This window comes from Aulostomus chinensis, chromosome 11, assembly GCF_037954235.1.
Source record: "Aulostomus chinensis isolate RoL2024-O1b breed Wild chromosome 11, RoL_Achi_v1.0, whole genome shotgun sequence".
Classification (NCBI taxonomy): Eukaryota; Metazoa; Chordata; class Actinopteri; order Syngnathiformes; family Aulostomidae; genus Aulostomus; species Aulostomus chinensis.
In genome coordinates this window covers 670,730-697,868 of record NC_141330.1, presented here as the reverse complement: position 1 = coordinate 697,868, position 27,139 = coordinate 670,730, and the positions used below count along the sequence as shown (strand labels likewise).

Sequence of the window (27,139 nt, the reverse complement as noted above, 5' to 3'; positions counted from 1 at the left end):
GTGTGGACTTACAGTCATGTTTTTGGCTCCAGGAGGACCTCGGGGACCCTGGACCCAGGAAACCCACACATTACTCATCTTGGCCGTTCATTCTCTACTAACTGAAGGTTTCACTATAGACAGTTTTCCCTTTTCCCCTCACTCACTCTGTGACCTGCATATCCTGTGTCTCCAGTCATGCCCGACTCACCAGGGCTCCCTGAGTTCCCCTGCACCCACCAAAACGCAGTTATTTAGAAATGTCACCATCCACAAAGACACATCTGTGTAGGAGTGCTGTCTCTCACCCCTCGACCTTGGTTTCCCTTACGCCCCGGGTTTCCTTTGGGTCCCTGCTGGCCGCCTCCACCCTGAAATCCAGACAATCGCAGTTTTCAGGTCTAAGATCAGCTCATTCATGGGACCTAAACGTGGACGACCAGCTGGCTGCCACACAATTAGATGTTGGCACCTGCTATAAAAGCAGCATGATGACGCCACCTTGGGTCAAGGTGGTGCGAAAAGAATGGAAAGAATTAATCATGAATGTTACACATCAAGCACAAACTCAAACTATTGACAAGATTTACCAGTACGCGTTTGTTTTAGCTTTCATGTGGTAGAGGGCGCTATTTTACACCCAGTGACAGAATACAGCACATCTAGATTCAAACACAGGTAAAGGAGAAGGTCCAGAAGACGCATCAGATGAATGGAGGTGGAGGTTCTCCACGGGGCCTGTGGTGCTGCTGCAGGCCCACTCTGGAGCACGTGAGTCACACAGAAGAGGAGGATGGATGTTCCGGTGGTCCAGGGACCAGGACCATATTTTTTTCATCGAAGGCCAAAAAGTTCTAAAACATTCTGGCCTTGAAGGATGAGATGGGAAACACTTTCTGTCAGACAGTTTAATTGAAGTCTAATTTCCATCTTCAATCAAAAAGAAAAGTCAATCATGTCTGAGTCACTGCACTGACATCGGGTTCCAGCAACTCACCTGTAAGCCGGGATAACCAGGAAAACCAGGGTCTCCCTGGAAGAGAACACCACATCCACATCAATATTGTTTACTGTTGTATGAATAGGAAACCGTTGGTTTAAAACAATTAATTCAAACATTCACAGTGAGCTTCCTTGTTCACCCTCTCAGGAGGAAATTCAACAAGAACAGTGAGTCTTTGGGGGGTGGTGGGAATCAAACCAGCAACCCTTTGTTTGCTAAACAGCCACGCCCCCTCTGAGGCTCACTTCCCCCGGTGACAACGTCCAAGTGTTCTTGAGCAAGATATTGAACCCTTGATTGCTCCTGATGGACCTCAGATGGACTGGTGACCCATCCAGGGTGAACCCCGCCTCTCACCCTTTGACAGCTGGGATAGGCTCCACCCCCCCATGATCCTTAATAGATAAGTGGTAGAAAACCGATGGATGGATGCATGGACAGACAGTAAAACAGGAAACAGCCTAGCTTAGCAAACAGACAGGAAGCATGTGGCCTCACTCCCTCAACAATGCTGCATGAGGGCTTCAAGAGGAGCTTCCTGAGATGTCAGTCATGAACATGTCAGTCATGAAGGTCTCCTCTACCTTGGCACCTTTGGGTCCTGGAGGTCCAAAACCATCTTTGCCATCCAGACCCTAAAAGACGCAAAGACAACCAATGAGATTGTGTAGTTACAAATGTGACTACACATGAGATACTGAAAAACCCCTACCGGCTGTCCTCTGTGTCCCTGCACACCTTGAGTCCCCTTCACACCCGGATCTCCTGGTTGGCCCTTCAACAACATCAGCAAACATTTTAATCCTTCAAGAACTTGAAAGGACATTAAATTACTGCCAAAAAGAAGATGCGAGTAGATTTGTGGTCATCAAGGCTTTGTGTGATGTTAGCATGTAGCTCAACGCATCAGTTATCCTGAAAAAGATGCCAGCTTGACCGAGACGCCGCATCTGAATCCTTGACCCCACTGACCCTGTGGTTCATCTAAAATTAAATCACAGATGAAATACAGGAAATGGTGTCACAGACCTTCTGTCCACGTGCACCACGACGTCCCGCTAATCCTGGATCACCAGCTGGTCCAGGTCCACCCTGCAGGCGAACCATCAGAGGACAACAGAGTGAAGGTCAGACCCCCCAGGTACACAAATACTGACAACAGCCAGACGTTAGCGTGTTTTCATACTGAACAGCTTGGTCACAGATGCTGGTGTGAGAAGCTACCCTCTGATTCTGAGCCTGGTTTGATTTTGGATCTGATGCGACTCATTTACACATCATGCTAACACACTGATGTAAGGCAGTTCACGTAATTAGCATTAATTGGTGTGGTCACAAAACACATCTTGAATTAGCTCATCATTTCAGACAGTGTGGTGGTAGCTCGTCGCCCCGGGGGTTACTGAGGGCTTGGCAGGCCCACCAAAATGACATCAGCCAGAAACTTCAGATTTGAATCCAAGTGATCATCATGTACTGACCTGAGGACCAGGGAAGCCCGAGACACCTCTGGGTCCACGTCCACCGTCCTCTCCTCTGAGTCCCTGCAGACACATGGACGGGACATTGATATGACTCATCTTGGATTGTATCATTTTTTTGTTTTGTGGGTAAGCAGAGAGTGAGAATCTTGTGATTGACTGATCCTTATCAGACCTTTGTTCTGACATTGAACACAGTCAAAGAAACAGCCCCTTTTTGGGTTTTATGCTTATTGTCTACAAAGCAAGCGCACTATTACTTTCACTCCTGGAAAAAAGAACTAACATAAGGTTTGCATTTCCTGTAAGAGAGCAGGACATAAATGAAAATGAGAAGGGGAACAACAGGATTCCTTTGCCTCATGGGTCTCAAACAGCTCTGATGAAATTCCCTGGAATTCTGTTTAGAATCTGGCTGTGTTTGGGGAGGGAGCAGTACTCTACCAGCCAGGCAGAGAGCCTGACACCGCCCCAGCTCCACATGTCCCTTCTTCTATCTGGTTGGCAAAAAGGAAGACCACCATGCAGGAACACTCATAAACTGCATTTATAAGCACTTCTATAGACACCCCCCCACACCCCTGAGAACTGACTTTTTATTCTAACAGCATCATGTGGACAAAAAATATTACAGTCATTGACTTGAAATGATAAGTCGTAGCCATCACACTTCTAGTCCTGTAATCACTGCGCCCAGTCAGGAAAGTAGTTCCGGCTGTCTGGTTCTAACACTACAAGGTCTCCTCATTTTAAACTGGTATTCATCACCAATGTGATATTAATTTAATCAAATGAATACGGTGCATGATAACATCAGTGTATAAATACACTTTACTCCATTCAGGTTGGCTTTAAAGAGACTTTTTATGCTTCTAGCATTCAAAGCAGCTAAGCCAACGAGCAGGCGACTTGGACCGGCCGTCTCAAGTCAAACTTCTCGTTCTTAGTGTTGAACCTGGTGCCTGATCACTCACCTGCGGACCAGCAGCACCGGGGCTGCCTGAGACTCCTGGATCTCCTGGTTTTCCAGGTTTACCCTACAGAAAAGAAAGTGAGTATTGAGTATTCATAGAAACCTTGACTAGAGTTGTGTGATGGCCTCTCCTACCTTTGCACCAGGTGACCCTCTTCGTCCAATTGGACCCTGAAGGAAACACATCATCACAAATAGATTCTAGATATTTGATGAGTATATACAGTTTGCAAGAAACCCCATTTCAATGATTGATTCATCTGAAATAGACAGTGGATACTGTTGTCATGGCAACAGTGGAGCTAAGCATGTTTTCACAGGATCGCTGGATATCTGCTGTACTCAAGTTCTGCAGAAACAGCGTGCAACCAGTTACAATACACAGAGACGCATGACTCCATTCCAGGAAAAAACTCACCGGGGCCCCTATGGTGCCGTCATTGCCCGGCCGCCCGTCCTGACCCGGTTCACCCTGGAGATTTAAAAACATATTCAGTGTTTGAAGGCCTCAGCTTGTTTTGATAAAGACATTAAAGTCCCCCCCCCCCCCAAAAGGAAACCTTTATTTTGTAACAACCAGAAATGTGAATATGAATGGGAGAATGTTCGTTGCTGCAGGACCAGAACTCTGACTGGATCTGATTCATACACCTGGCAAGCTGGTGGCACTCCGTCACATTGTTTCTTTGGCCAACATGACGTTCTCTGACCAGTACAGGTCCTCCGTCACAGGTTCCAAACATCAGTCTCTGATCAGATGATGCTACACATGTTCCTTACTGGTAAACCTGGGTTCCCGGGTTCTCCTTTGGGTCCCGGTGCAAGGTTCTCCACACCTGGTTCACCCTTGAGGACGAAGCACAGAGCAATCAAAGATCGACTTAATGGTTTTAATCCTTCCAATCAGATAAAGAAGCTGCTGTTCCCAGTGTGTTAAATATCCTGTTCTAACATGCAGTCGTTCCCTCTGGAGACGTCTTCATACATGCGAGCGATGCAGACTCGCGGGTCTGAGCTGATTTTAAAAAGGGGTCAAGTAAATGAGATGCACATGGCTGTCGTACGTTGACAGAGGATCTGACAAACACACCAGCAAATCATCAGCATACAGAAATACTTTCCACCCACAAACCCCCTTTAATGTTCAGTCTCAGTCATGGCAGGAGCGGACACAGCAAGCATCCATGTCCAGTCCCACTTTGGAGGTTGAAGGAAGCGGGAAGGTTATTGTTGGACTTGCACAGCAGCAGCAAAAAAAACCAATAAATAATAAAAATATTCTGTAATCCCAGGCCACTGAAGTGAACGTAGAAGCTCTGGTGTGTTGGATGCAGAGGGATTTTTGAGTGTATTAGAGGGCTTGGACTGAGGACAGGGAAGTCTCAAGGTGCTGGGCCACAATGTTTGAGAAGAGCTTTGCATCTCTGACTGAAAGGGAAACTTACGACAATGTCGATTTTGATAATTCTGCCATTTTTAAGCAGGTTTTTGCAGAAGCAACAGAATCTTGATTCGTGTTTGAACAGCTACGACTAGTTAGATCTTTTGACCCATGAGGCACCACATGGTCTTTCCATAGAGAACCTGCAGGACAAAGACAGTCCCTTGGAAGAGGAGGGGTCTCTCACTGTGAGAACAGTGCTGCCGCCATGTTGAACTCAGAACATCAATGAAAACAGGCCAGAACAACGTCTGACCCTTGAGAACAGCATCCTCCGCGACTGAAGTCAGGAACAGCGAGCCTTGCACTTCTGCATTGAAATACTACAGTAAGCCTCGTTTAAAACTCACCGGATCTCCCCTCAGTCCTCGCTGTCCTGGCAGCCCTGTCTCCCCTCTGACACCTGCGATGCCCTAAGGATGAAAGTTCAACCTGTCAATCATGCACCCAAAGGTCAGGGGTCAACATCTGAGGGGATATAAATATGAAGACATGTTTAGAAATGGAACATGTCAAGGAGTGTTTACAGGAAGGGAGGAGTCAGATTTTCCAATGAGGTCACGCTTGTGAGTGAGCGACTGCAGTTTGTGTACTCAACTGTATCACATCCATTTGTACACTCACAGTACTGCTGTTTGTACCACAAGCGCTGATGTGGATTTGGTAAATCAACAAAAGAACAGACCAACATGCAACACAGTAAGCGGCGTTGGTTCTTGTTACCGGGTCTCCTGGACGTCCTCTGTCACCTCGAGCTCCATCTGGTCCCGTCACTCCCTGCAGACGCCAAACCACAGACATCCCAGTGAAAACATTACGATAAGATTGTTGTTTGCTGGAACTCTTGGCCGGAGTTCGTCCTGCTCACAGCCATTGTCTGGCTCGTAGTGTTTGTGTCATCGCCACTTCCTTCCATCTGTAACTTTTTTTTTTTAATTCTAAGACTACAGGGACAAAAACTGAAGTTCTCCATGAACAAGTCACCAGAGGATCGGGATCCCATTTCTTGTCTGCAGAGATCAGCTTCATCCCTGGGTACCACACAACAACAACGGCCTCTTATAAAGACTGTGGAATGTACCTGGTGTGTGTGTGTGTGTGTGTGTGTGTGTGTGTGTGTGTGTGTGTGTGTGTGTGTGTGTGTGTGATGGGTCACTAAAGAGGCCAAAGCACACATGATGGAGGGCTACAATGGCTACCAGTGGCTGGGATGTCCATCAAGTCCATAAGCGTTATGGAGCTGCTGCTGGTGATGAGCGGATCAACTTTTATACACAGATTAATAAACCACCAAGTATGAGCTCATTAGCGCTCCCAGATTTCCACTGATAACCATGTTAACAACGATGAATAATGACGTTTCTCTTCATGTGTGTTCACGAACACCACACCACAGTACGGAATGTTAAGTGTTAATCAGTGGTTTGTTTAATGATCAGTTAGACTTTGAATGGATTTCAGGGGGTTAGATGCTGCTTGTTAGCAGGCTACCTGTTAGCATTACTCTGAAGCGTTTCTACATCTAAAACATGCTAGAAGTTGTCATTAGCAGTAAAAAACCTCCAGACATGTAATGACTACACTACCAAGGAGAACTCCTACCCCCCATACACACACACGTTTGTGTAGCTATCCTTATTAGGACCTTTCATTGATTTCCATTCCTGTGAATATCCTAACCCAAGCCCTAATCTTAATCCTAACCCTAACCAGTTGGTGCCTCACCTCAACCTCAAGATAACTGCAGGTTACACCTTCACTCCACCTTTGACCAGGTGTTCATGAATTAAGTCCTGCTGCATCAGGACCGGTGTTTGGTCCCCATGAGGACTAGGGGTCCTGATAAGGTAGTGTTTATACCAGAAAAGGTCTCCAAGTGATAAAAAAAACAAGTACACACACACACACACACACACACACACACACACACACACACACACCCCACGTGCCCAAATAAGGAAAAGGCCAAATTCAGAAAAATCCAGCTGGGCCCTTTGTCAAACCTGGACACCAGTGTGTGTGCAAATGTTGAGTGTAAGGATGTTCTGCTCTTGGTATTTGTACCTGTTCTCCACTGACTCCGTCCACACCGTCGTCTCCATTCTCACCCTGCAGCCATGGGGGAGATGAGTCCATCACATCTGAACTAACACATTTGTCTGAGCTTAAACCCCCCCCCCCCCCCCCACTGGACATGTAACGATTGCCTTTGACTGGAGGAGTCACTCACCCTGCCACCAGAGAGGCCTCGGTAACCCTGCAGACAAGACCAACAACAGCGTGTCAACACTCCGGCAGAGAACAGAGTTTTCTGTGAACGCAACTCTGACAGCTAACTTAGACAGAAAACACAGCGCTGATCATGTTGTGGCTGTGAGCGATATTCAAACTGAAGAATGTGCGATAAAAAGCCCCCCCCCAAAAAAAACGACACTGCCATCAACTCAGTGTTTTATGTTAAAATGTGAACGATGACACAAAAGTACCTCTTGCTGTTTTTGTGAATTGTACCACAGTTGCAATATCAATCAAAATAATCACAATCAGACATTTTTTTTCCCAACTTTCATGCCTTTGTGGAGTCTGGTTCACACAAAGAGGATCATTACAAAGCCTCTCTTACATCACGTCAGTGTCGAGGCTTCAGGGCTCCGAGTACTTCGGACCAGCAGCACCGAGACATTTTACATTTAAAAACTGGACTCTTAATTCTGCTGAAGGAGCTCAACGCCCGTCTCTGTCCTCCACCACTGTACCTTCTGTCCTTGGGCTCCTGGACAGCCCTGGATTCCTCGAGGTCCGCTGGGTCCAGGAAAGCCCCGCCCACCCTGCAACAACCAGACAGTGCAGTATTATAAACAGAGAATTTAGTGGTGTGTGAGCACAGGAAGTAAGAAGACTTTGTTTGGAGTGTCTCTATTGACTCAAGTTTCTCTTTTCCACACAACTTTGGCTTTTATCTCCAACATTCTCACACTAACTTCCGACGTTCTGCTCTTTTTCAGGCCTTTAGTTCATGAAGTAGAATTATCAGTTATTTCCTTTCCTTCGTATCATAATTATACACAGCAGGTTGTATTACATCAGTTTCAGCTGGTAAAAAAAACAATTGCTCAATTGGCTAATTACTAATTCTATACTTGAAAAACCTCCCAGCTCACAGAAGTACTTAATCTACTTTTACTTCAGTAAAGAAGTAAATCACTACTTCAACAATTACATGAGGAAATCATAACTCCTGCAAGTCCAGTTCTGTGGCTGGTTCACATGACAACTCTCTAACCAGAGCTCCTCTGGCTAGGAACATACACAGGTCCTGCAGACGTCAGGCTGACACACACGCGCGCACACACAAGGCTGGTGTGATCAGCTGGTGCCAGGCACGCCTCTCCACTCCATTTTTGTTTGACTTCAACTGAAGCCAGCAAACTCCCAGCTACATTTGCCACCTCAGTCATAAAACCCTCTGAATAAAGCAGGTGAAGCGGTACTTACCACGTGCCCCTCCTCCCCGGGGAAGCCAGGCCGGCCCCTCTGACCAACCAGACCCTGTGGACCGAAGTGTTTTCATGTTCAGCGTTTCGAGTTGCGTCAGGAATATAGAGGAAATACATCAGGCACAAATAAGTATCATCTTGTTCCATTCATTCATGTTTTATTGTGTGTACTCCAGTCACCTTTGACCCCGAGAGGCCAGGGGGGCCACGCAAGCCTTGAGGTCCTGAACATTTGCAGGAGATCTGGCAGCACTCCCGCTCCGACACCGAGTCCTGCCAAGCAGAATTACATCCATTGCTGATCATCAGTTGAGCGCCGTGTCCCTACAAGACGACGTCATCTCACTGGTTCCTCCCACCAGCCAAGCAACCATTTCAAAGGCCACCTCTGACCGTTTCACATCGGGCCTCATTCTCCTGGATCTCTCTTTCTTCAACCTGATCTTAAGACACATCTTCTCATGAACCTTAACGAGCCTGCGGGGTCAGGCACACACGGAGGACGAGCAGGAAGGAAACGGGAGAGAGTCCCACACTGAGACTAGAGGAGGCGGAGCCTCGGAGATGAACAGCCATGGTCATTGCAGCTGCTGCAGGAAAGTGAGCAGCAAGGCCGAATTCATCTTCCTCAGAGGAGGTGATACTGCATAGCACACAGAGACAGGAAGCTGCACTGTAAACAAACTGAGCTGGACGAGAATCAAGAGTTTATTTGACGAGACCTCAAAAATGCAAATATTATCAAATATGATTAAAAATCATTTATACTATATAGATAAACTACAAGCCACACAAAATGTCATGTTGTTTTCCATAATGTCCTTCTCCTAGTGGGTCAACCAGATCCCCTTTCAGACCTTGATTAAGACAGCAGGTTTAGGTTAGACAGCGATACCCCGCAAGGCAGCCATGTTTTTGTATTTGAAGCGGTTACTGCAGTTTCCTGTTCTATGGCCAAACAAGGTGCTCATTTCCTCTACAGCAGTTTTACATCTTTCTTTCACAGGGTTCATGTAAATGACCTGCCTTATTAGGAGAGCCCAAGCTTCAGACACACCAGGCCGATGGTCAGCCGGCGGGCAGCCAGACCTCAGTGTCTTGCATCTTTGCTGTGTGTCCTGCTTTGCCTACCGCCTTCCAGCTGATCGACCTTTCATTCGTTCACTGAGAACAGCAACATCACCAAACTAAGCAGAGGTAGCATGAAATGGTTAAGAAGCACTGCTTTGCTTCTACTCATTCCCCAAAAGGAGAATATAAACGGTCGCCCCCTGCTGGGTGGAGAGTCACCCCCTCACCTGCAGGAACACAGCAAACATGCTAGCTGACAGCGCGTTCAAGAAAAAGACTCCCAGATGTCAGATGGCGCCCTGGAAACTGACGTCATGACTCACAATCTGCTTGAGGATGGTGCTGCCGACACTCGGCATGCTGATGCTGAGGGGGAGCTGGTAGCTGAACCCTCGTCCAAACTCCAACATCTGCAGCTGGGCGGGATCACGCGCTCCCTCCAGCGCCACCATCAGCAGAGCGCTGACCCCTGCAGGCACACAAACCAGGTGACAGGACTGTGAGCTGCTGCGAGAACGCCTCCAGATTCACACCACCTGCACCGGAGCACGGTTTTTACCAGACTGTCGCAGCAGCTCGGATTCATACTCCAGCTTCATCACATCCTCATCGAGTCCATCTGAGAAGATCACCAGCACCTGAAGAGCAGGGTCGCTCATGTCAAGCAATTGAACGGTTCTTTTAAAAGAAAACAATCTTTCATTTGCTTATATTCTTTTTGGACAGTTCTTAAATAATTTAAATTTATTCTTTTAATTTTTCCGGAAGGACCCGTCCAGGGTGAACCTTGCCTCTCACCTGAAGGCTGCTGAGATAGGCTCCACCCCCTGCCAACCTCAACAGGATAAGAGGGAGAAGATGGATGGATGGAATTTTTCTAGTAACCTGCTCTACTTGGAAAGTGTCAGGAGAGAACTTTGGTTGGGATTTGGTTTCCTGACAAATAAAAGTGCCTTGACAAGACTCTGCATGAGGGCGGAGACCACAACTATGCAGCCCAGCAGAGTCAGACAATCAAAAGCCTACTTCAACTGACTTCCCCAGCCACACAGTAAGGAAGAGCACACGACCCTGATATAAAAATATCACAGCCATCTTAAGGGGTGGAGGACGTTGCTCTCACCTTTACGCCCCCTTTAGGCCTGCTGCTAAACTTCTCTTTGAAGGAGTTCAGCAGGGCTGCGTTGAGGGAAGTCGGTTTCGTCATCTGCAGCGTCAAGACGTTCAGCACCAAGTCGTCAGTGTACTCCTCAAATTTTGTGTTCAAGAGACGTGTCCCATCTCTGTCTTCCACAAGGAAAGCGATTCTGGTGGTGACAGCATCGCCACGGAGGCAGCACAGGTTTTTCACGGAGGCACTTAGATGGACGATCTCTGGCAGGAAGGTCTGAAGCTTGGTCTGGCCACTTACCAGAAGATCACCAGTTTTTTCAGAAATATCAAACCCCATGGTGATGTCAATACTACAGTCTGGTGGAGAGAAAACAAGTTTTGCGTTTGGTAATCAAGGACTGACGGAGGAGATCAAAGAAAATTGAACTTACCAGGTTGAGGGTTGCAGATCTCGTCAAGCACTTTTTGCTTGAAATCTGGCAACTTCTTGAAGTTCTGAACAGTGTGCACCCTCTCGGGGGTGCCGGTGATCTGCAAGAGCTGCAGGAAGTGGATGTTGCCAACGGCAACAGCAAGTGGCGTAACCCCCATTTCCCTCAGTTCAGCACCTGCATCCTCCACATCATCATGAGAACCCCCATCGGAAATCAACATCAGAAACCTTGGGATCCCAGCAGAACTACGGCATCCCTGAGATGGGCTGAAGTACTGTTTCATGAAATTCAAGGCCTTTCCGAGGTAGGTATTTACTCCACGACGCTCTAATCTTCTGACGTGTGCAATGACATCATCCTTCCTCTTGTAAGTCTTGAGGTAAAATTCGTGCTCGGGGTCATCACTGAACTGTGCAAGTCCAACACGGACATGGTCTTCACCGACATCCAGGCTGTTCACCACCTCCGCCGTGAAGTTCTTCATCATGGTATAGTCATCTTGCTGGATACTGCTAGAGTAATCCAGCAGGAAGACCACGTCCGCCTGGTCCTTCTCACAAACTGCCCAAGCAAAGGAAGAAAAGGCAATTTGCCCACATCACTTCTAAACCACCATGAAGTCCTCACTGTAATTCATGCTAGGACAAATTTAACCCTTGCAGTTGTCCATGCCTTTGACGTATGGTCGAGTGAATACATGTCGATTGAATGCATGTTGAGTGACATACAAAATGGACTAAAAGTATGGCCCTATCACATTAGCGGGTGGTGTGGCTCAGAGGCAGAGTGACTGTCTAGCAACTGAAGGGTCGATTGTTCGATCCTCGTGCATCAAGAACTTAAAATTAAAACAACTGCGTTCAACCTCGTGTCCTCTAACGTTATTGATCCCATGATGCAAGGTCAGAGGTGTGGGCGGGGTCACGCTATTTGAGGCCACTGCAGTGGTGTGGTTTCCTGGTTTGAATATTTTCTAAATATTTAGCTGTACACTTGGTGACACATTTAGATTTAACTTTTATATATGAACATATATTTGGCAATTACATATAACATGTTTTACATGAATTTCTGTCTCCAATGTGAGGAAAGTGAGCTAAATGTTGAAAACATATCAGCTAGAAAATTGTAACAGAATTTTCACTTTGGGCACCCTGTACCTGAGGCTACATCACCACCATTTGAAGAAAGGCCATCATTATGACAGCAGCAACACTCAAGTGTTGCAAACAGCTTTCATTTTTAAGGATATTTTTTGGAATTGCTACTTTTTCTTCACACAATGTATGGCTGACAAGATTTAGGAAGGTCCCTAACATGGCAGCTCTTACCTGGCTTGGTGGTCTTGCAGAAGGCTTTAGAGATGTCCTTGAAAAGAGTCTCCAGGGCTTTAAAATTGTACACAAAAAACACTTTGGATGTGTCACCACCAGCCATGATCGCCAATTCATGCCTGCTGGCGTTTCTCACTCCAATACTAAAGACACGGATTCCGTGTTTTCGCAGCTCATCAGATGGCGCCTTCAGATTCTCAGGTTTGGTGGCTTCGCCGTCTGTAATCACCACGAGGATCTGGGGCACCTTGAGATCTGCCCGGCCGCCATGTGTAGCACCGAAGAACTTTAAAGAGTATTCCAAGGCCTTCCCAGTGTAGGTGTCTCCATTTGGTTTCTCCAGATTCTTTATTGCTTGAAGAACGTCTCGCTTTGACTCGTATGAGTTAAGAGTGAAATGAGACTTGGAATCATTGGCAAAGAGGATGACCCCAAACCGCGTCTGACTCTTCCCAACAGTTGTTTGGTTCACCACTGACTGCATAAACTTCTGCATGCTTTTGAACTCAGTTGTAGTTATGCTTGTGGAGCCGTCCACCAGGAAGATAATGTCTGCTTTTTGTGTCTTCTTACAGTCTAGCCACAGAGAAAAAGACAAACAGCAAAGCAGGTGATTAGTTCTCATTGTGCTGTTGAGACCAAAAAACCCAAACTATCAATGTAAAGTTTATGTGAGGACGGAGGTGGATGAAGCGCTTAATGGCATTCTGTGGGCACCGCCCCTTCAAGCCAAGAGCTGCTGGTTTCTGTTGCTGGGGACTGGGCTGGCCAATGGGAACGTTCCAATATCACAACCTCATTTTAGTTAATACATTGATGTTGCCAGTCTGGCACCATATTACCCAGCCAGGGATGCAGTTTCTCTGTCATGAGATTTGTGGGAGTCCACAAAGGTGCGAAGCCCCGATCATCACTGCAGCTTCAATTTCAGATTAACTTTCTGTCAATCATTTAGCTATGGAAGTGAATTGCAGTCACTTGAGAAAAAGAAATCGCTGTTTCCCCCCCCCCCAAATTAACAACTTAATTACTTCATTAATCCAGTGAAAACAAAGGGAGCTGATTTTTTTTCCTTTAAAAAAAAAAATCTCATTTTAGTCCGAAAAAATGTTAGAAAGACAGGAAATCTAAATCCCACAAGAAACTTAAAATCCCATGGGAAATTCTAAAGCCCCAGCTGTTGCTGCAAATTGGCTAAACCCTGAAAAACAACCATCCAATAGCGCTAAAGACACGGCACTGGCCCACTGGCACTGAAGTCAGCCATGCCGTCATCTTACCCCTGGGAGAAACTACACTAACTGTGAGGATCTCTGAATTTCACGCTGCCTGGGGTTTGGAACCAAAGCAGATCCACTGAACAGGGTTTGTGTTATTAATTGGCCATTACAACTGCAGCAAAGAGCCAGGCAGGGCCTTCTGGAGGACGTGGGACAGAGGAACCCCATAAATGAAAAGCTGAAGGAGGCCAGAGCAGCTGAACCATTTACCTGCCTGCACACCTTTAGGCCCAGCCCTCAGAGGGTCCAGATCAATTAGCTTCTTCAAGCTGAGATTGGTTCAGATGGTCATGTGACTCTTCTCAGAGCACAATAAGGAAACACAGAAACTCTGACTGCCTCATGTTGGCCAGCTGCTATGAGGATTCAGACGTAAGCAGCAACAAATGTGTCTTCAGCTTGAGAACTCCTCACAGGACTGAGACTGTTCAGCTATTCTGAATAAATGAGATAATTACATTGTTAATTAAGAACAGATATTTTTTTTCTCAAGTAAATGAACTCCACTTCTCCATTTACACACCACAGTGCAATGCTTTTATAAGCTGGAAAACCTTGTGTTTCATGGACTGGCAATGGATTCAAATTTAATTCCTCAGAAGTCCTGTTAAGGAGACACTCACCTCTCCCGGGATCGCAGAGATCCAGAGCTACTTGGCTCTCCAAGTCCTGCAATGCATCAAAGTCCCTCTCAACAAAGACTTTATCACGTGACCGGCTGATCTCCATCAGCTGGGCGGTGTTGGCATCCAAGACTCCGATGGTATAGATCACCACTCCCTTGTCCCTCAGAGCAGCAGCGGGACTTGTGACATCATCGTGAGCCTGTCCATCGGTGATCACCACCAGCCTCTGCCTCAGACCAGGACGCCCCCCTCTGACTTCATCAAAATACTTTGATACCTCTGTGAGAGCCTCTCCCATGTTGAAGCCTTCATTCATCTGCTGGATGTCACTGATGGCCTTCAGCATTCTCTCTTTGTTGTAAAAGTCTTGGAGGCCGAACTCTAGTTTTTGATTGGTGCTGAACTGCATAACACCAGCATGGACGTTGTTCCGCCCAATGTTGGACTGGCTAACCATAGATTTCAGGAAGTCTTTGATTTTTTCAAAGTCTTGCCTTGAGATACTCTCAGAGCTTGCAGTTAAGAAAATGATGTCCATTGGTATGTCTTGGCAAGCTGCAGACACAGAGCACATACATGTTAGTGTCATGTTGCACTCCAGGACAAGAGTGTCACAAGATGGTGACTCAACAGCAAAATAGTCTAGCATCTAGCCAGATGTTTGACTTGGACTCATCTGTTTTCTCTCAGTCAAACTGATGATGCCTTCAGGGACTCTCCCTGGCTGGGACCACAGAATACTGCTGCTGTGCAAGGAGATTCAACTTTCATGGATAGTCAGTTATTGTCTATCGTGTTCAGAGACAGAGGTCCTTCTCTCCTCTATGCTGCATTAAGCTGGTTTAGCCCCTGCATCAAATCCACACTGACTCAGGGCCATAGGTCAGAGTACTGTGGAGCATACAGGAGGATTTCACCAAGACAAAGAGCCAGAACTACTTTCCTGACTGGGCGCAGTGATTTGACGCAGCACCTCCAAAGCTCCACTGGAACTTGGGTCAACAGAACCCAACATTTGTTGAGGACTAGAAGAGCGACTGCTGCTACTGATGATGATGAGGAGGAGGATTCCTGCTGGACACACCAGCATCCTGGACCTGAGCTAGCTGATGCTAACACTTCCACCCACTACCAGCCATTGGGCTAAGCTAACTAGCCTGGACTTGAGCTAGTTGATGCCAACCATTCCCACCCACTACCAGCCATTGGGCTAAGCTAACTAGCCTGGACCTGAGCTAATTGATGCTAACCATTCCCACCCACTACCAGCCATTGGGCTAAGCTAACTAGCCTGGACCTGAGCTAGTTGATGCTAACCATTCCCACCCGCTACCAGCCATTCAGTTAAGCTAACCGATTTCTTGTCTGTCTCTGGGGATGATTTCTCAGAGGGTTGGTGTTCCTTTAAATGTCATCTTCTTTCTGTAATAAGACAAAGTCCTGGCTTCACCTCATCTGTCCATTTAGTAGACAAGCTTTCAAAGTTAGTGCTTACCGTCTGGTGTGCATATGGCAGTCGTAATACCATCATGGAGGAATGGCAGGGAATCATAATTGGAGACAAAGAAACTTCTCTTTGGGTCACCGGCAATCTTGTGCAGCTCCGTTGTTTTTACATCTTTCACGCCGATGGCATAGGTGATGATGCCCTGCTCCCTCAGTTTCTTTGCAGGAGCTTTGACGTCATCCGTAAAACTCCCATCAGTGATGACAATCAGGTACTCTGGGACTTTGTGACCACGTTTGATCCTCGCTGCCTCAAAGAGGTGTTCAATGGAGTGCAGAGCTCCCCCTGTCTCTGTCCCTCCATCAACATACCACTCATCCTCCATGGCTTTCTCCATCGAGATAGCATCCTCGTAGGTCATTAGGTCAAATACCACAGAGTGTGAAACTGAGAATTTCACAAGCCCTATGCGAAAATGTTGTGATCCAATACGGAATGTGTGAAGGAATTCTATGATTAATTTCTTCAAGGAACTGAGGTCCTCATGCCCAATGCTTCCTGAGTGGTCAACCAGGAAGACGATATCTGCTTCATCCATTTCCGCACAAGCTAAAGAGGGAAAACAGTTGTGAGTTTCCGTGCAGTCAAAAGAGGTAAGATTGAACCTGACAATTGAAGCACGAGCAGTGATAACTGCCACGCTGGCCAACACTGAACAAGCTTTGCTTCACATCAGAACAAAACAAATGGCAATATTAGGTGACTGGACTGACCCCTGCTGCTTGCAGATGCTAATGCTACTCTAGCTGGGAGTGAAAATGTAATGTAGAGGACAGAAATACAGACGGTAACACCGCAGAGGAGCAGACTGCAGCAGGCAGTGTACATCCAACTAGATATTTATTACCATTTAGTTACTGCTGCAAAAACCCTAGTTTCAGAGGAATTTCAATTCTCCTTCACTTTCCTTACACACTTTCAAACATGAGGGCTGAGTGAACTTGTCTGTCTTGTTGCTGTAGGAACTTGAGCGAAGAGCAAGAACTTCTGGTTCAAACCTTCTTTGATGTCTGTTTTTCTGGAACTGAACGTGACGGCCTGGCGGATGATGTTGCTGCAGAGGATATTCAGCAGGTCCAGCTTCAGAGGTTTCAGCTCTGTGAAACTGCCCGCAAGAAACACGTGCCTGCTGGTGGGGTGGGACACCACCTCCATCAGTTCAGCCTCATCTGCATCTTTGACTCCAACAGCATAAACAGTCACACCACTGCGACGGAGGCGTAACGCTGCTTCGCCAACATCGTCCTCGGATTTCCCAGCTGTGATCAGCACCGCCACCTGCTGAGCCCCCTTCCTGCTGCCATTTTTCTGAGAGAAAATTTCCTTTTGAGCAAAGTTCAGGGCCTCTCCAGTGAGCCTCCCACCCCCGGAGTAGGGAAGGTTCCTGATGAAAAACTGGAGTTCTGCCTGATCGTCGAAGGTGTTGAGGTGGACATGCGCTTTGGACTTGTGGCTGTACGTCACAATTCCAACTCGAACTTTTGCTTGACTGATATTCAGGCTGCCAACAGTTGAGGACAGGAATGTGCTTATCAGCTGGAAGTTGAGTTTTCCGATGCTGTCGGACTCATCAACAATGAAGACGAGGTCTGCCACATTGGCAACTCTGCAATCTATGAGAAGAGTGTCATTAGTTAGAGTCACTGAGGATGGCAACTATGACAGGAAAAAACACTTAGCAACAAAGTCCCTACTATTCAGTCTTATGAGCCCTTTCTAACAAACAGACCTGCTACAAGTTGACTGTGGTAAAAAAAAAAAAAAGGGTCATGTATTCTTTTTTTAACCTCCTCCTTAAATGCTCCCTTCTGAGAGCCTCTGCCATGATTTCCAAGCTACACTGTCGCCTCCCAAAGCTATGCTCATGCTAGCTGCAAGATATCCGGACTTGGAGGAGTGAAAGACACAGCATTCTGCTTTAGTTCCAACAACATGATGTTTGAAGTGTTACTTTTTGAAATATATTAATGACAAACATCACTGCATTTTATTTTTGCAATAAACATAAAACTGAAACGCAAAAAAAAAAAAAAAAAAGTGTTCTTATTCTATAAGAGGCTTTGAAAGGCTCACCAGGGTTCTACTACATCACCACAACTTTCACTCATGAGGAAAGGAACCAGGTTTCATGAGTAGCAATGTGTCATGAACAAGCACCTGAAGCTGGTATTCAGAAAACAAACGCGTGGCTACATTTACTGGTGTATTCAGCTAAATTAGAGACAAGCTGTGTCGTTTTCTCAGATCATTTTAAGTGAATCAACTACACGCTCACTTGCAGGTCAATTTTCCACAACTCCTCCAGGCTTCTCTCCATTTAGACCCTGGCTAACAATGACATGTAAAATTTGTGTACAAGTTATGGATTGAGATAAGATATTCCTTTATTAGTCCCACGACAGGGAAATTCACAAGATCTCAGCTCCAAGGAATTACCAGGAGAATCATGGCAATTAATATAAATCAGGCTGCGTCTGATAAATAAATCGCTTGTCTGACGGTAGGAAATAGATCGCAAAGCTCAACATGAGGCCATGAACAACACTCAAGAGAAGTGCGGCTGATTACTTTAGTTCTGTTGATCTCACCTTCAGGAAGAGTCTCCTTGAACCCATCAATCAGGACGCTCGCTAAAAGATCGAATCCCATTTCTCCAATAACTCCAAAATTAGGACTGGCCAACTGGTTCATTTCCTTCAACGAAGCTCCTTCACTCATCCCAACTATATAAATTCCTTCTGTTTTGATGGCCCGGGATTGTTTGTAAAAAGAGTCATCACTGTCTTTTCCACTCACGACCACCAGGACCTGCTGGGAGCCCAGGTGGGCTCGCCCCCCCGTATCGCTGGTGAAGAAGTTCTTCCTGGTGTGCTCCAAGGCGCTGCCCAGCTTGCGAGGTTGGTTGGGTTGCGGTCGATGAAGTTGAAAACCATTGACAGCTTTCTGGATTTGGAGCTTGGTTGGGTTAGTACCAAGGTAGAACTCAACCTTGATATCCGCACCGTACTGGGCCAAACCAATTTTACTGGCAAATGGGCCAATGTTGTGCTCATCAATGAATTTTAAAAAGTTTTCCTTGAATTTAGCGAAACGTCCATCAGGTATGCCGCTGTCCACCAGGAAGAAGAAATCTACAAACCTGTTGGCCGAAGCTGGAAAACAAACACGAACAAATACCTCATTACAGCACCATGGAGTCGGCCGGTCAGGCAACCAGACAGCCTGCAAGCTCAACTTTCACAACTGGGGCAAGAAACCAACTCAATCTGTGCACACATCTCCATCTACTGGTGATCTGACCCCAAGTCCAACTGAGTGTTGGAAAGGTGAAACCAGAAAGTGATCCTGTGGTCTGTGGGCACCGACATGAAGCCTGGAATCACTCACTCTTTTGTGTGAACTGGATTTTGATGACGATTGAAAACCTGTGGCTTGCAGATCACCTGTGCGCCACCGCATGCCTCTGGCAGCTCTGCGTCTCGAGTCTCAGCTCAGCATTGAAACAAGCTCCAACAGCCGCTCGGGCTCTAAAGGCAAACCTTTGACTGATTCGTATTTGAATTGTGTACATGTCGTTAAGGGTTGCATCAGCATTTCTCCAGGTAATCTGAATACTTCAGGAATTTTTTTGTAGGTTGTCCTTTGATCAGACAAGAAAAAATTATTTGTCAAGAAAGGGCAGACAGGAGGATTCTGGAAAAGCCCAAACAAATTTTGAACAATTAGCAGATAAACCAGATGAGTCTATTAGACCAACGCAGGGATGAGGCGTTTGCAGTCCAACAGGAGCCACTTCCCTATCAAACCCTTCTAACTGGCCTGAGCTCAGCCATGCCGTTCTTGTTTAGAGACTCTGACACTGCAAATGAACAAGCACACAACTGAAGCGTTTCCTTACCTTCCCTCTCCATAATGCCGCACATAGTTTGCAGGAAAGGGCCCCCCTGCTCCTGTAGGGCTTGGTAGCTCTCAGCAGTGAGCAGGTAGCGGTCCGGGGGGAACGTGGTAACAGACTCAAATGTACTTGAGACGATCTTTCCCACCAAGATGCCAAACACTGTGACTTTATTTTTTTTCAGCTGCAGGGCGGGTCCTTTCACGTCGTCTGTGGACTTTCCATCCGTGATGAACACCACAAGCTGAGGCACCTTCTCACTGGCTCGGCTCCCAGCCTCCTTCGTCAGGTACTGGGTCTGTAGGTATTCAATGGCCTTACCCGTGTTCGTCTTTCCTTTCCGGCGGGGTGAACTCTCCAGCGCGTCCAGCAAGGCCTGCTGGTCCATGTGATCCTTCAGTAAGAACTCCTGATGAGGCTCATCAGCATACTGCAGCAGGCCGACCCGGATTCTGTCGGGGCCGATATGAAGGCCCTGGATGATGCTGCGGAGGAATGATCGGCCCTCCTTGAACTGGTTCTGCTTTATGCTGTCCGAGTTATCGACCAGGAAGATGATGTCGCCTAAGGTGGCGTTTTCACATTCTGGAGGAGGAGGAAACATTAGCAAGTAGATTTTCAAAGTAAATGAAGCAAACACAGTTCACAATTTTTCTCTTAGGAAGTCAAGGCAGCGATGACAAGTTGATCAGTAGTGGGTTGGATTGAGGTGTGAGAGGCCTCAGGTCAAAGCCTACCAGTTCTCTGAGCAGCCACGCCACAGATACATGCTGCTAGGATGAGGCTGAGCAGAGGACCTGCACTTCCCGTCATGCTGGCACGGCTCATGGCTTTCCCTCTTCCTATAATGCAGATTTAATGTAGTTAGTTTTGTCATCCCATCCCTTCTTCTCCTTAAAAACACAACCTAAAATGTTGTCTGATGACGGAATAGTCAACTATCAACTCCAAACTCCCATTCCCCTCCAAGTCATAAGGAAGTTGTATTCAGCCATTTTTCGTCTCAATGGAATAACTGCTGCAATAACTGATTTCAGGTTGGCCCTCCACATGCAAAAGCTCGTTCAGTCATTTTATTTCGAAGCTAAAGGACAGCGCTAAACCAAATCTTTCTGGTGAGCATTGAAGGGTCGCTCAGCACTGGACAATGTTCAGGGCTGCGCAGCTCCAGGGTTTCATGGATCGTCCCTGGGAAGGGCTGTTATTGGCCTGTGGTCATGGGCAACTGATGTCACCTCGAAACCAGTACTTCAGTAAGTAGGTAACTGGAAGATGTTTCAGGCCCTGAAGTCCAACGATACTTTCACAGTTGAATGGAAAAACAGATGGACTTTAGCTGATGGCTCCTTGGAGGGAGTTGTGCAACAGCCAGTGCTCCAGACAGACTTCTTCTCTACTGTACTGATTATGAACAGAACAAAACTTCACTCGTCTGTGGTGTAAAGTTAACCTCACATGCGGAAAAGTTAAAGAAATCTTCAGCTGCGTGAAACTGGACAAGTGAATTCTCATTTAATTTCACAGTTGCTCACAAATTTCCAGAGTTGAGATCAAATGTAGGGATGCAGGTATCCATGTTGGACTGAGGCGCGTTGGCAGAACACTGGAAATTTGTCACTTTCATAGTCAGGTACAGACGATGGAATTTTAGTCAAATAAAGCTGAAAATAGAGCCCATCGTGCTTACGTTTGAGTTGACTACTAAAACCAAATAGTGAAGAAAGAGAAGGCAAAACATGCGGCTGCTGGGGTGGCGATGAAGACTGATCGCAATCAATGAAAGGTTGGAAAAATCCTGCAAGTTTTAACACATGGAATCTTACAAGTCAAGTCAGTTTTATTTGTGTGGCACCAAATCCCAACAAAAAAGTTCTCTCATGACTCTTTCCAAGTGGAGCAGGTCCAGCACTAAGTCACTGCCAAACTGGCCATTGCCACGGTGGTCACGAGCATGTTTTTAGACTCGGCTCACAAGGAAGCAAACCAAGTAGGAGCAACTGACATTTGGCTCCTGGGTGCACCCTCAGCCATTCCCAAGGACTCAGTCATTCACAGGAACCCTCCATCGTGTTCACTGATCTGCATGCAACATCCATCAGCACCACGTCTCAAACCTCTGAACTCCCTGACATCTCCACAACTCATTCAACACAGCTCACACACAAAGCTCAGTCACGTTTGACTCTCCACACGTGAATAGACACAGCTGGACAGATGTGTCCCGCCAGGCTGGACCAGTAAAGAGGTTTGTACTTACAGCTCTGCAGCGCCGCTCTCCCTGCTCTCCCTCCGTTTTGCAGGGAGCTGCTGTTTTGTTCCTGCCAGCAGTGATGATGCTGAGAGGGAGGATGAAGGAGGAGGGGAGGAATCATCAGGCTCCTCCTGAAGAGCGTTCAGAGCGCGACTCGGCAGCCAACAGAAGCAACGAGTCTTTCCTTGGAAAATCAATTATATGAAGCCAAGCTGAAACAAGGAAATGGACTGAGACCAGGCTGCCATCGCTGGTCCATTGAAGTTCTGGGGGATGTCCCTTCAAAAAATGTCATGTTATTTCCAGTTTTTATCTATAATGATCAAGGACTGATGATTAGTTATAATTCCTCAGAGCTCTGACGCCATCTGTAAATACGCTTAACACAAACACAGAATTTACGAAGGAACACTGAAACCAAATCAGAAAACATACAAATGGGACAGACAGCTCGTGACAGCACACTGGAGACACACAAGATGAAGTCAGCCACAGTTTGTAGGTTCTACTTCAGACAACTGGAGCTACAAGCTGAGCCTCTCAGCAAGGAGCGATGCACTTTTAGTGGGTGCAACCTGACAGTGAGCAGTTGGATGAGGGAACGGTGAGCCCTGGGGCTGCAGGCAGCTCTCCATCACTCAGGGTCCAGTCCCCTTTAACCTCCACAGAAACAAAATAAACGCCTGTGTTTGACCAGCAGAGTTAATAACTAAAGACACATTCAAAAATCCAGACCCGGTTCTGCTCTGCGTGCGCTGCCCTCTCCCACCTCCCTGGTTCCTGTTGTCCCTGGTCTCTTCAGCTGGTCTGACCGTCCTCTATCACCTCTCACACCAATTTTCACCCAGAAAACGGCACCGTTTCTGAACTGTTGTCTAAAACTCGAGCAGTGGTTCTGTCGGATCAGCCTGTCGTCGTGACCACGTCTGCCTGCAGAAATGAAGGGAGCTGCTGCGCTGTGATTGGCTGATTAGACACTTGGGTTAACGAGTGAAGTCTCAAAGGTTCTTCAGAGGACTGGACGGGAGGCCCTGCTGGTCTCAGTCCCTCGACACAGTCGATCAAAGTACTGTAGACAGTCGGATGAACTGTCAATCACAGCGCCAGACAGACAGCTGTAGGCACTAAATGAGTTTAAATTTGACCAGATATTAATTTAAATAATAAAACATTGATTTTTTTGAGAAAGAAGACAAAAGATATTCGTTATCCAATTACCTGAAAAAAATTGCTTGAATACCACATTATACTTTACAGCTGCAGCAACACTTTATAGTTACAGACACATTCTGGAATGTACCACCATTGATTAAAAAAAAATGGGGTGGAGCTCTGACCAGAAGGGTTGGGAAGGAAGAATTCAGAGAAAAGCGAGGGGAGGAGGGGGGGCTTTGAGTGTCCCTGTTTGCTCCTTGTTACACAATACGTAGACACGTTTATGTGTTATCATCATGAAGTTCTAGCCTAATGACCTGTATGATAGTGTTGCGACCTTTATTCAGACCAAAGAAATGAAGTTTGTGCTGGATGCACCAGGCTGTGCTTCCACTCCTAAGAGTTTGGGAGGCCTTGGACGGTGAGGAGCCAGCGTCCCTGCGCTCCCCTGTGACTGTGCCTGAAAGATGAAGAGAGAGCAAAGGCGTGATGGGAAGCTTCTGAGAGGAGGAACTAAATGTTTGGAAGACACTGAGACGGTCGGTGCAGATGGAGAACTTTGCCTGGACTCCTTGCTGCAAGTAAAACTTAACTTGAGATCTCCGTCTCTGAGAATTTGTTCTTGTGTGTTGGGACATTTTGTGGTACGAACTAACAGTGAAAACACAGTCTTTATCTTACAGAAATCATTTCCTCACACTCCTCGTGCGAAGCCCTGAATGGCCACTGGATAGGAAACAGACTTCAGTTTCCCTGAAGTTACAGACAATTTGAATCAAGAAATCTGATGTTTTGCTGAGGTCCTTGATGGGAGGTTGGTGTTGGCGTCCGCCCAGTCTGAGCTCCAGCGGTTCCCAGGCAGATTCAGCTTCACATATCAATGGTGGAACATAGAGCAGCGAATCCGCCGTGACTCTCACACATCTCTTCTTCTGCCACTGCTCTCCCATCCTGTCGCCAGAGTAAACACTCAGCTTTTACACTGACACATCAGATAACAGCAGCTCGGTTACAGCGTTTTAATTTACTGTCTGACGTCGAGCTTTAACTTGACAGTCCCCCCTCTCCATCACGGCACGAAGACCTGGAGCGTTCGGAGGTGGACGATCTGCCCCTGCATCGCCAGCAAGCTGCAGAACCTCTGGTGGAACTTGTGTCAATAATTCAGGGAAAGGCTGCAAAGGTTCCGTTACATCGCAGCAGACCTTCTACCATCTTCATGGGATGATCGATGATTTGTTGCATTAATTCAGTTGTGTACGCAGTACAGTTCATACTGCGTCTGCAGACTTGTTGCTGGGATGTTTGGCGTGCGTGAACTACTGACCAGAATGTGGCTACCAGCTACACAAACAATGCTGGGCTCAAATGGAGCGCACCCAAGAGAGGCCGCTGACCGAAGCGAGCGGTGGCTGCAGACCCTCTCACCACAGCGAATCATCAAGTCTTTGTCAATACTTGTCTTCTATCTGACCTTGTGACTTCACCGTAATCTTTGCCATCGGTGCCAGAGGACCAACCCTCATTGGAACCACCAGCTGGCTGGGCTCTTTGAGGGTGACTTGAATCTTACATTTTGTTAAGCGTCTGAAAACACACCTGCAAAGTTGCAACTGTCGAGATAAGAACAGAGCAGCCACACTTACTTGTTTCTAATCTCGAGCTGCCCACTCACATTCCTCCACAGTCTGTTTCCAGTTTATCAGACTGGGGGAAGGCTAGAAACTAGAGAGCAAAACAAGTACAGAACATTACGAAGTTAAGGAGCTTTGGTGTTTAAATTCCTCGGTGGGTTCCAGTGATCATGAGTCGGACACGGGTTCCTCAGTGAGCCACATGCTGGTTATCTTCTCCAACTCTGTTGGAAAGTCACTAAATGATTAAGCAGTTGGGCTGCAGAAATACAAAACTTATTGTGAATTACAACTCAGTTTGATTATTTTCAACCACAAATATTGACTGTTTTGATCTATTCTTTACTTTCAATGCTTTTGACTGGTTTCATTTCCAACAAAGATTTCTGGGATTCCCCGCGTACCACGAGAGGGAACGCACACCACAGATTGAGACTCGCTGGGGCAGCTCGGCTCTCTTTCCTGTCCACAGGTAAACGAGCAGCGCTGCCATCACAGCAGGAAACGGCGACAACGAACCTGGGCAGCTGAAAAGGTTCCGTGGTGACTTGGACGCTGAACGACAAATTTCGATCCAAAGCTCGCAGTTCGACTACAAAAAAACCAAAGAACTACAGAGCTTCGACACTTTGCGACAGTTCTCGCCGCCGTACGACAGTGAGGTACCGTAAATGCGCGCGCAGTCCTGAAGCTGGAGGAAAACCGTCGGTAAGAACCCGAACAGTTTGTCGGTGTTTGCTCGTCCGCACGAGATCCAGGAGACCGGTTGGACACGAAGGCTGTTCGCCGGTGGCCTCGTATGCTAGCGCTGCTGACGTCATTTACGGGCTTCTGTTCATTCCGTCACAACTTGAAGGTCCACGTGCTCCTGGAGGTGGATGACATCACCGACCTTCAGCGATGGCGTGAAGCTCCAGTATCGAGCGAGTATGAAACGACCCGCGCAAGCACCGACTAACCCGGGTCAGCTGGTTAGCTAACTAGCTGGTTTGCTAATTAGCTGGTTAGCGTGTAGCCTCCACAGTCTGGCAACTGTCAGCCTCCATGTCTCAATATTTGAGGGAATTGTTGCTGGGTTAGTTAAGGGTTTGACGACTGCTAAATATTGTGGCCCCACCTTGTGGCCTGTAGGCAGTCTGTCAGAATCCTCCTCAGCTTAACCCGTCTGAACGCCTCAGAAGCCTGATGAGCGTTTGGCTCGTCTGCAGGTTCCTTCCCTTGTAAAATGGTGGTGCTGCCTGTTATATTTTGAAATGGAAAATCAGCAAATTGTCTAAATCTTCCACCTCGTGCGTGCGTGCGTGTGTGTGTGTGTGTGTGTGTGTGTGTGCAGATGGAGAACTACAGTAAAGCTCGCACGGTGGAGCAGCCGTCTGTCTGCCCCTTCCCTGCCCTCCTGGCCGACACGCCAGAGGTGCGGGTGAAAGACGGCAGTAAGATCCGCAACCTGCTGCGTTATGCTCTGAGCCGCATTGAGGCCAAACCCCCAACCGAGGAGGTTGATGCTCAACACCCTCCTGACGATGACGTTGCTGACGAGGCACAACAGGAAGCACCGGGCCGACAGCTTGTCTTCACAGCCAGCGGCAAGGGCGTGTCCAAAGCCATCACGTGTGTGGAGATAGTGAAGCGGCGTGTGAAAGGGCTCCACCAAGTCACCAGGCTGCTGTACAGCACTGTGGTGGAAGTGTGGGAGCCACTGGAGCCGGCCGCCGGTCTCGACAGCCTGACGGTCAGCAGGAACCTGCCGGCTATCTGGATTCTCCTCTCCAGGGAGCCTCTGGACTCTAGCCAGCCTGGGTACCAGGCACCGGGCCGTTATGGCACCCTGTGGGCCCAGACCACTGGCAGGGAGGAGGGAGGGGGTCTGTGCGGGCAGAGACAAGGACCCAGGCGAAAGAGAGGTGGAGGTGGCGGCAGCAGAGGAAAGGGACCCGGCCGGCTGACGGGACGTTTGAGAGACACCAAACCACTGAGCTGATTGAGAGTTTGAGGGATCCTTAACCCTCAGTGGCGTTTTCTCCAGACTGGAAGTTCCACGCCGTCCCATTGACAAGCTGGTTGTTCCCGCTGCTTTCATGAGTGCTGACGAAGCTCGTCCATGTGCCCCTGCTGCCGCCATGCTGCTGGCGTTTGGACTTGTTATCGAGAATCCCAGGTTGATGATGGGGGAGTGTAACCACGCACACTACTCACAAACACGTTCACACATTTGAGTTGCAGTCACAGTTGTTGTTTCTGTTGTGCGCAGTCACAGCGCCTCGTGGTCGAATCTGCAGGTATCCGCCATGATTGTGTCGTATCAGTCCAGTCTGGCTGCGCGCCTGAGACTGGTGTTTATGGGTGTTTCCAAATGATACAGAAATAAAGAAAAGTGCAAGCTCACAACGTTTACTTGTGTTTGTCCGACTGCACAACATGTGAATCCACCAGCCTGTTCTGGAACCAATAGTTTGAGCGTTCAG

At 47.4% G+C, this 27,139-nt stretch overlaps 2 protein-coding genes across 4 annotated transcripts in view; one reads left to right on the top strand and one right to left on the bottom strand.

Moving 5' to 3' along the window:
- Positions 1-24,058, bottom strand: part of LOC147252756 (collagen alpha-6(VI) chain-like) — a 30,172-nt gene extending 6,114 nt beyond the window's left edge. Inside the window, exons 1-31 of the mRNA XM_086217522.1 lie at positions 21,892-24,058; positions 20,372-20,476; positions 19,638-20,219; positions 18,328-18,891; positions 16,738-17,352; positions 15,728-16,288; positions 14,230-14,787; positions 12,324-12,902; positions 10,990-11,553; positions 10,569-10,915; positions 10,005-10,083; positions 9,769-9,914; positions 8,555-8,647; positions 8,373-8,426; positions 7,634-7,705; positions 7,108-7,134; positions 6,942-6,986; positions 5,601-5,654; positions 5,228-5,290; positions 4,217-4,282; positions 3,855-3,908; positions 3,572-3,607; positions 3,438-3,500; positions 2,464-2,526; positions 2,012-2,074; positions 1,695-1,757; positions 1,567-1,617; positions 977-1,012; positions 288-350; positions 147-209; positions 13-48 (exon numbers count right to left, since the gene is read on the bottom strand). Of these exons, the coding sequence (XP_086073648.1) occupies positions 13-48; positions 147-209; positions 288-350; positions 977-1,012; positions 1,567-1,617; positions 1,695-1,757; positions 2,012-2,074; positions 2,464-2,526; positions 3,438-3,500; positions 3,572-3,607; positions 3,855-3,908; positions 4,217-4,282; positions 5,228-5,290; positions 5,601-5,654; positions 6,942-6,986; positions 7,108-7,134; positions 7,634-7,705; positions 8,373-8,426; positions 8,555-8,647; positions 9,769-9,914; positions 10,005-10,083; positions 10,569-10,915; positions 10,990-11,553; positions 12,324-12,902; positions 14,230-14,787; positions 15,728-16,288; positions 16,738-17,352; positions 18,328-18,891; positions 19,638-20,219; positions 20,372-20,462 (5,751 nt within the window). The 5' untranslated portion in view covers positions 20,463-20,476; positions 21,892-24,058. The remainder of the gene's footprint in view (positions 1-12; positions 49-146; positions 210-287; positions 351-976; positions 1,013-1,566; positions 1,618-1,694; positions 1,758-2,011; positions 2,075-2,463; positions 2,527-3,437; positions 3,501-3,571; positions 3,608-3,854; positions 3,909-4,216; positions 4,283-5,227; positions 5,291-5,600; positions 5,655-6,941; positions 6,987-7,107; positions 7,135-7,633; positions 7,706-8,372; positions 8,427-8,554; positions 8,648-9,768; positions 9,915-10,004; positions 10,084-10,568; positions 10,916-10,989; positions 11,554-12,323; positions 12,903-14,229; positions 14,788-15,727; positions 16,289-16,737; positions 17,353-18,327; positions 18,892-19,637; positions 20,220-20,371; positions 20,477-21,891) is intronic.
- Positions 24,059-25,157: 1,099 nt separating this feature from the next.
- rpp25l (ribonuclease P/MRP 25 subunit-like) lies at positions 25,158-27,067 on the top strand. 3 transcript variants are annotated; one of them, XM_086217525.1, is made up of 2 exons: positions 25,158-25,382; positions 26,008-27,067. In XM_086217525.1, the coding sequence occupies exon 2, from the start codon at positions 26,008-26,010 to the stop codon at positions 26,653-26,655; it is 648 nt and encodes a 215-aa protein (XP_086073651.1). In that variant the 5' UTR covers positions 25,158-25,382; the 3' UTR covers positions 26,656-27,067. The 3 variants fall into 3 exon arrangements, with proteins under 3 accessions (XP_086073651.1, XP_086073649.1, XP_086073650.1); XM_086217523.1 differs by having other exon boundaries at positions 25,158-25,637; XM_086217524.1 differs by having other exon boundaries at positions 25,158-25,601; positions 26,008-27,066.
- The last annotated feature ends 72 nt before the right edge of the window (positions 27,068-27,139 follow it).

Coding starts and splice junctions, on each gene's coding strand:
- rpp25l (XM_086217525.1), top strand. CDS start 26,008: ATGGAGAACTACAGTAAAGCTCGCACGGTGGAGCAGCCGTCTGTCTGC.